General features: G+C 47.1%; 1 protein-coding gene across 2 annotated transcripts; it reads left to right on the plus strand.

The window, feature by feature from the left end:
* The first annotated feature begins 239 nt into the window (after window positions 1–239).
* Window positions 240–5,339, plus strand: MARCKS (myristoylated alanine rich protein kinase C substrate). Of its 2 annotated transcripts, XM_035538600.2 has the most exons (3): window positions 240–625; window positions 881–1,053; window positions 2,040–5,339. In XM_035538600.2, the coding sequence occupies exons 2-3, from the start codon at window positions 955–957 to the stop codon at window positions 2,805–2,807; spliced, it is 867 nt and encodes a 288-aa protein (XP_035394493.1). In that variant the 5' UTR covers window positions 240–625; window positions 881–954; the 3' UTR covers window positions 2,808–5,339. The 2 variants fall into 2 exon arrangements, with proteins under 2 accessions (XP_035394493.1, XP_035394492.1); XM_035538599.2 differs by lacking the exon at window positions 240–625 and having other exon boundaries at window positions 634–1,053.
* Window positions 5,340–8,797: the final 3,458 nt, after the last annotated feature.

Raw genomic sequence — 8,797 nt, forward strand, 5'->3', positions numbered from 1 at the left:
TACTAATTTCGACTCGTGATCTCGTTTGGCGAAACCCGATCTACGTGGTTCAAATACCTTCCAAATTGGGGGCGATTTAACAATCGCGACCAATTAAACCCAGGGAAGAAAAGGAGAGGAAAAAAAGGAAAAAAAAAAAAAGAAAAAGCAAAGCAAGTCCCCTCCTTCCCTCTCCCCCCGCCCCGGGCTCGCAGCACACTGTTGCTCGCTCCCAGTGGGGGCGGGCGGCGGGGCCGGGCCGGACCCCTGCTGCCACTCGCACTCACACTCGCGCTCACACTCCCTCGCTCACCCGCACGCCCCATTGTCCCTGCCCGCCCGCGCCGCTTTATTTGGGTGTTTTGTTCGCTGCCCGGCGCGGAGCTCCGCGCGCCCGCCCGCACCGCGCCGGAGCGGCACATTCATCCCCGGCCGGGGGCTGCTTTCGAACCGCTGCCATCGCGGCTCCATTGTTCGCCGGGCGCCCAGGCCCCGCCCCCCTTTGTGTGGCGCGGCGGCGATTGGCCGGCGCCGGGCGGAGGGCTGCCGTCACCGCTCGGGAAGCCCATTCATCTGTGCACTTGGGCGTTGGACTCCGCATCTTATTAGCAACCAGGGAGATTTCTCCATTTTCTCCTTGTCTACAGTACGGCTACAAATCTGGGATTTTTTATTACTTCTTTTTTACTAAACTTGGGCTCCTTTTTTTTTTTTTTTTTTCCTCCGGTGCTCGACTTTTTCCTTCCTTTTTTTTTCCCCCTCCCTCCTGTGCTGCTGCTTTTTTGATCTCTTCAACTTTAAATTTTTTAAAAGGAGTGCATTATAATCGGTTCTGTTCTCTCTTCTCTTTTTTTTTCCCCTCTGGTGTGTGTGTGTGTTGCTGCTGCTGCTGGTCGCCCAGTATTTATACCAACCCAACGCTCTTTGTTTCCCCTCCTTTTGGATCTGTTGAGTTTCTTTGTTGAATAAGACAGCATGGGTGCCCAGTTCTCCAAGACCGCTGCAAAGGGCGAAGCCTCCGCCGAGAAACCTGGGGAAGCAGTGGCTGCATCTCCATCCAAGGCGAATGGACAGGTAAAAAAAAAAAAAAGGCAATTAAAAAAAAATTAAACCTACTCCTTTTTTTAAGCCAACTTCGACGGACTCTCTTTTGCATCCTGTCTAATTCTTCTTCCTTTGATGCCCCTGTGGCACGTTCAATGGAGAATACGGCCAATCCTTTTATCCTTGCAACTCGAGGCAAAGGAATCATTGCTTTATTTAAAAAAAAAAAAAAAAAGGGCTTGGCTTTGAACGATTTGCTGCTTTATCTTTCTTGCGTCGGGGGGGAGGAGGGGGAGGGGGCACGTTCGGAAAAAAGAAAAAAAGAAATCCTTCGTGTATTATTGAGAAGCGTCCCGATGGCTTGCATACGGACGGATCTTTTACCGCTCGGCTTTTCTCCCCGCTTTACCGCCTGCTCCCGACGCCGCCCGGCGACTATAGCGCCTGCCGCGGGCACCGCGCGGCCGCCTCGTACCGGGGGCTGCCGCCGCCGGGGTTGGGGGCTCGGGGGCAGGAGCAGGGCTCGGGGGTGCGTTTTGGGGGGGGGGGGGGGGGTGCTCCGTGGCTCCCCCCCGGTGCAACAGCCGGGCTGCCCGTGCCCCGGCGCCCCCCGGCGCCCCCGCAGCTGGCGGCCGCCCGAAACATGCAAATGCGCTGGGGGCCGCGACGGGGGGGGTGGAAGCCGGGGCCTGCCGGGCGGGGGGGCTGCGAGCCGGGGCCGGGCGAGCTTTGTTCGGTGCCGTGCAGCGCCGCGCCGCGCCGTGCCGAGCCTTCCCCGCCCCGCTCCGCGCCGCGGCCGGACGGGGCGCGCCGGGGGCGGGGGTGCGCGGGGCCGTCGGTGGAGCCGCGGCGCCCCCTGGCGGCCATTTCGCGGGGCCACCCGCCGCTGGGGGCGCCCGCCCGGTGCGGGCCGGCCTGAGCCAAGCCGGCCTGAGCCGGGCCGGGCATCGCGGGGAGGGTGCGGGGGAGGCGTCGGCTCGGTGCTCCCCCCCGGTAACGCGGTCGCTGTCTTGCAGGAGAACGGCCACGTGAAGGTGAACGGCGACGCCTCCCCCGCGGCGGCGGAGGCGGGCAAGGAGGAGGTGCAGGCGAACGGCAGCGCGCCCGCCGAGGAGACGGGCAAGGAGGAGGCGGCCTCGTCGGAGCCCACCTCCGAGAAGGAGGCCGCCGAGGCGGAGAGCACCGAGCCGGCCTCGCCGGCGGAGGGAGAGGCCTCCCCCAAGACTGAGGAGGGCGCGACCCCCTCGTCCAGCAGCGAGACCCCGAAAAAAAAAAAGAAGCGCTTTTCCTTCAAGAAGTCCTTTAAGCTCAGCGGCTTCTCCTTCAAAAAGAACAAAAAGGAGGCCGGCGAGGGGGCGGAGAGCGAGGGCGGCGCCGCCGCCGCGGCGGAGGGCGGGAAGGAGGAGGCGGCGGCGGCGGCCCCCGAGGCGGCGGGCGGCGACGAGGGTAAGGGCTCCGCCGACGAGCCCTGCGCGGCTGCCCCCGGCGGCGCCGAGGCGGCCAAGGAGGAGGCAGGGGACTCTCAGGAGGCCAAATCGGACGAGGCCGCCCCCGAGAAGGCGGCGGCGGCGGGAGAAGAGGCCCCGGCGGCGGCGGAGGAGCAGCAGCAGCAGGAGGCCAAGGCGGCGGAGGAGGCCGGCGGCGCCGCCGCCGCCGCCACCACCACCACGAGCGAGGCCTCGGGCAGCGGCGAGCAGGAGGCAGCCTCGGCGGAGGAGGCGGCGAGGCAGGAGGCCCCCTCCGAGAGCAGTCCGGAGGGCCCCTCCGCCGAGCCGGCGGAGTAGAGCAGCGCCCGCCGCCGCCCCCTCGCCGACGAACTTTTTTCTCCCCCCCGTTTGTTTGTTGGAGTGGTGCCAGGTACTGGTTTTCGGAGAACTTGTCTACAACCAGGGATTGATTTAAAAGATGTCTCGTTTCTTTTTTTTCTCTCCCCGCAGATTTTTTCCCATCTCAAATCAATTCTGTTACCACCATTCCAACGGGCGGAGGAGGGCCTCGACGCCTCCCTCCGCCTCCTTCCTTCTCTCCTCCTTTTTTTTTTTTTTTTTTGCATCAGTATTAATGTTTTTTTGGTTTTTTGGTTTCGTTTATTTTTTTTTATTATTATTTTTTGGCATACTTTGCATCTTTATTCGAAATGTAAACTTTCTTTGTCAGTCTATGGACATGCCCATATATGAAGGAGATGGGTGGGTCAATAAGGGATATCAAATGAAGTGATAAGGGGCCACAGTGGGGGATCCGTGGCGCGCATCCATTGCCAAGAGAACGTGCCACGAGAAATGATGTAAGGGGTTAGTCTTTTTTTAAAAGAAAGTTATTACGATGTATTTTGTGAGGCAGATGTTCTATAAGGTTTACAACACTACAAGTCTTGATTAAGAAGGAAAGGAAAAAAAAATCAATACCCAGATAAAGAGATCATAGTCTTAGGAATTCATTTAAACCATAGGAACTTTTCACTTATCTCATGTTAGCTGTATCAGTCAGTGATTAAGTAGAAATACAAGTTGTATAGGCTTTATTGTTTATTGCTGGTTTATGACCTTAATAAAGTGTAATTATGTATTACCAGCAGGGTGTTTTTAACTGTGACTATTGTATAAAAACAAATCTTGATATCCAGAAGCACATGAAGTTTGCAACTCTTTCCACCCTGCCCATTTTTGTAAAACTGCAGTCATCTTGGACCTTTTAAACACAAATTTTAAACTCAACCAAGCTGTGATAAGTGGAATGGTTACTGTTTATACTGTGGTATGTTTTTGATTACAGCAGACTGCTTTCTTTTCCAGTTGTCTTTGAAAATAAAGGAAAACTCTTCAGATGCAATGTTTTTTTTTTTTTTTTTTTTTGGTGTAGCATCTTGTCTATCATGTTTTTGTAAATACTGGAGAAGCTTTGACCAATTTGACTTAGAGATGGAATGTAACTTTGCTTACAAAAATTGCTATTAAACTCCTGCTTAAGGTGTTCTAATTTTCTGTGAGCACACTAAAAGCGAAAAATAAATGTGAATAAAATGTATAATTTGGTTGTGTTTCTTTCATGGATACTCTGGTAACTTAAATGGGCCAGCCAGTATTGTATGAGCCTAAATTTGTGTAAAGTGATGATATGCGCTGTTAGCACTGGCTTTGCAAGCTGCCTTCCTAGATCCCAGACTGTGTAACGCTGCGCTTATTGTAGAGAAATTGAGCAGCGAGCCAAGTAACTCGCAGGTTTCCTGGCTTTAAAAAGAAGGCTGGAAGGCAGTCTGAGCATGTACAGTGTGCGATTCTGTTGTCCAGGCTCCATCTTGCTTTAAGACCAGAGGTATCCAGCATATGAGATTCTTGCCTCTTGAGGAAAATGAGATGTAATTTGAATTGCTTAGGGTGGGGCGCTGAAATTTTTTTGTGCCGAGTTGCCTAAAAGTTAAGCTCTTGAACAGACGTCCCATTTATGTCTTAGTATGCTGTCCCTGCTTAGGTTCCTAGACGATTAGCTCGAAAACTTTAGCCTGGAGGGAGAAAGGGGGTATTAACACTGCCATTCTGCTCGAAGTAATTAAAAGCAATATTTTCTCTTTTTTTCCTCAAGTGCTACTCCCAACTGCAGGTGAGTTACAGAACAGATTTCGAAATTTGTCTATAAAAATAATTACTTGGTGCTTGCCTTTAATTGTTAGGCTCTTTGGCTAATTTCCAGCATATTGCTCAGGGCATATTATGCCTTAATAAAACAGTGGGCTCATGTAAGAAAAGCAGTAGTGGTATTTGGAGGGTGGAAATTGATTCAAGAAAGTGTTGCTTCTAAGTTTATAGGAGAAAGTTTAGTGTTACACTTATTTGCTTCCACCTAAATTTTCAGCAGAAACTCTTTGGAAGCAATTATGATTCATTTTATGAGAAAATGGCACGTTAGCACCTTGTTCCCTAAAGAACAAAGCCTGAACTGAATGAAGTATAGTAGATTTCCTGCTGAATGCATACTTTTTTTTTCTTTTTTTTCTTTTTCTTTTTTTTTTTTTAATTCAGCTGTCTACCATTTTAACTTTGGCTTGTATGTACTCTAGTTGCCCTGGTATTTCTCTATAGCTTTAGAAATGTATTGAAACTATGCTATAATTGCTGAGGGACAAAAATAAATGGATGTAAAACAAGATCCTCCACACCAGTGTCATTCTTGGAGTACATGTGTTTGAAGTCTAGTGCATAACTGCTTTGCTAAGGGGTTTTTATAACATGGCTGTAAAAACCTGTTCTAAGACGCATGATGTCTTGGCCATAGAGTCAATGTCTCTTTTTAATAAATATATATATATTTAAATTCAAGGATTCTTAAAGAGAAGTCTGAATTTCTTTGATTTTTTTTTCCCTTTGTTGAACTATATGTGTACATATGAAGAAAACAATCGCCAGTAAAGTTCTCTCATTTTTTCTCAACCTGCTCGGCTGAAACTTTTGTGTTTGTTCCTCGCTCAGCTGGTGTTGTTTCCTGAAATGCTTCCAGTTCCTGGTGGTGCAGAATCACTTCTACCACAGCAGCCAGGATCCTTGGCTGGGACTTTGTAATTCCATAACTTGGCTTGGCTTGGAGTTGCTTTCCAAGCCTAATACCAGTACAGTTTCAAAAATAAGTCTTAAGAAGATCAGTTACGTGGCCTGCTGTTCTGCTCGCAGCAGTCCAGTGTGTGCTAAAACGTGGTTCCAACAACGCCGCTTTTCAGCCACGCGGTTTAAGAAGACGGGAATCTGCCTGGGTTTGGAATGGTGGAAATGGAGCTTTGAGCTGCTTCCTCCTGCAAAAGGATTGTGCCACAGCATCCGTCCCCACTTCGTCCCCGAGGGGCTGGCTGGTCACTCCCATGCGATTGTAGAATATCCTCTTTTTTGTATGAGGAAAATGGAGGAGTTGGGTGTTCATGACTGGTGAGATGGTTAATCTTCTTACCAAGAAACCTTTATGCCTTTTTTTACTCCATCGCTTGCTGTTATGCCTTGGTGAAAATGCTAATCATAATAAGTATTGTAATTTCAACAAATTTTCTCAAAATTCAAATGCATGTGACTTTTAAAATGCGTGGCTTCAAGCTGATTTGCCTGTCTTATGGGTTGTTGGGGTTCTTTTTAAGTGGAATGTTGTGATTTCTGTGAACAAGGTTGTGCTGGAACAATGTCAAAATTTTAGGTAAAACTTAGGCTGAAATCTAATTTTGTTTGAATAAGGACTCTAGAGATTTGCTTCTTTTATGTTTATTTCCTTAGACAGAGACAGTCATCTTCCTTGTCTGGGGTCAAAACTTGGGTGTACAAAAATCCTTTCAGATTTCATGACTATCTTACTAATATCTACGCTTGATTTCAGACTCTCCAAATCATGGTGTCTGACCTCAAGTACTTGAGTTCTGTATCTGGCCTGATAGTTTCTAATGTGAAATGGTAGAAACCTTGCCTTCAGGCAAGGAAACAAGGCAAGAAAAGAGGGAGGAAAAAAAAAAAAAAGGCAAGGTGGATGAGGGACGTCAAGTGTGGGCTTTGGCTTCTGCTGGAGAGTGCTCACCTTCCTGCTTGTGTGCACAACTGCTGTGTGAAAATCAAGTGCCCACATACCAACTTGTGACGTCCCTAAGAGCTCCCGTTGGCTGTGCTCGATGCGATGTTGTACACAGGAGTGGTTTGCTCCTTCGTTCTGTGAGGGGAAGTATGCTGTTGGCATTTCAGGAACATTTTTTGTTATCTAATACTGTTGCAAACAGCTAACTCTTGAACTGCACTTACAGACGATTAGGTGAAGATCAAAGGTTTTCATCTGCTTTGTTTGTGTTTTTCTAAGTTGCAAGTCCTTTTGTTTGGCTTTTAAAACAAAACCTAGCATAATACACATTCTAGTCTGAAGCCATAGTACCGATTTATGGTTTTCTGCAAAATCAGTCCTTGGAATTCAGTATTTATGCTATTTTTATAGTAAAAGAGTGGTAAAAATTTGACATTTGTGATACCTGACTCATTTCAGTGTTTATGATAAGGTTTTAAGGAACTAAGGGTAAGATGTGTTTTCCATGATGGTGCAGTTTGGTTGAAAGCAGCCTGTTTTGAGGCTATGACAGCTTTTTTACCATGCTCAGGTCACTGGGGTAGAATAAAGCAGATATTTTTTTTCCTGAAGTAAACAGCGAGTGCAAACAGTATATTGTGTTTATAGCATACTGTAGACACTGGGGTTAATTTGCCCTCTTTACAATGCAGAGGACCTCAGCTAATTGACAATGAATGGGAACTGTTGCAATTGCAACCAAATCCAACAGGGCAGAGGAAAACAGGCTGGGCAGCCTGCTGTTACGTGAATAAAATAGTGTAAGATGTGCTGCTGCAGTAAAGTACCCCGTTACTAAAAGTATGTGTTAGTTTGGCCTTGGGAGAGCCAGTGTGTGGTGTGCTTCTAAGGCATGATGCCTGTTTGGAGATGCAGAAATGGAAGCTGTAGCAGCGTGTTTCACGATATGTTTGCTGAGACAACTTTGGGGATGAGATGGCTCCAGAGTGGGAACGTTGCATATTGGGACAATCAGAGGAGTATCAGCGATGAGAGCAAAGTGATGGGTACAGCTGAACAGATGAGCGACCACAGTGTTGCTCAGTGGATAAAGCCCAGAGTTAGGGATTTGTAAGTCTGGACTAACTATGTTGTTAAATACACCTTCTGTGTCAAAGCATGACACCCAGCTTTTAAATGCCTCTATTTTAGCACATGAATGTTATTTGACAGAGATGATGTAAAGCTTCGGTTAATGTGTGCGGAATGTTTTGAAGTCTTAAGGAGGGCCACAAGTATTATTTATACATCTTTGTCCTAAGTCTTTGTTTCAGGATGACTTGTCTGTCCAGACCAGAACTACAAACACACCGGATGAAAGAGGACATTACTACTTACAGTTAGAAAGAACCAAACAAGATAGCTGATACTGATAGCAATAAACTATTTGATAGTTGCTCTTAGCAGAGACCACTGTGACTAGAGATTCCTTTTTAGGTACATTACAAACAAAAGTCATCTCCTGAAGCTCACAGGTTAGTTTCCAAAATATATATAGAAAAGATAGCTACGAATCTATTGTTTAGGAAAATCATACTCACTGAGCAGATGCAATAGCTGCAAAAAGTGCTAGCCTCTGCTGGATTAGTTCTCTCTCTGAAACTTGTTATGTAGATCCATCTGAATATTTTAAACTAGTTTGATAACAAGGGTGACCTGCTGTTCAAAGGAGACAAACTCCATCACAGAGCTGTTGCTAACAGGCTCCTCATTGGAGAAGAGCCCTTCTGGACCAGTAAGTAAAGACCTGCATTGCATGGCCTTTACAAAAGGAGAGCTAGGGAACAAAAAGAAAAAGAAGAAAAAAGAAGAAAAAATAGAAAAAAAAACACCACAAAACAAAGCAAAAACTTTATGAACTAAAAGAAGATTTTTTTATTTTTTTTTTCCTAATCATCTGGAGCAAGGCTATCATAGGCATAAAGTACTCCACCTTCTGTCTTTAAAAAACATAAAAAACATAATTTAATTACAAGAGATACTGGAGTGCAAAGCCAAACCTCTCTTGAAAACCACTGAGGAAACAGAATCCAAAATTGATTAAAGTAACATTTTTGAGGAGTGAATCATTAGACCAGTCCCAAGCATTACAGTGCAGTTTGGGAACCTGTTAAAGCAAGTTTACTAGACACTGTACCTCTGAGGAGACTGGGCAGCAAATATTTTTCCATCCTGATAATTAAAAAAAAAAAATGTC

This window comes from Cygnus atratus, chromosome 3 (assembly GCF_013377495.2).
Source record: "Cygnus atratus isolate AKBS03 ecotype Queensland, Australia chromosome 3, CAtr_DNAZoo_HiC_assembly, whole genome shotgun sequence".
NCBI lineage: Eukaryota > Metazoa > Chordata > Aves > Anseriformes > Anatidae > Cygnus > Cygnus atratus.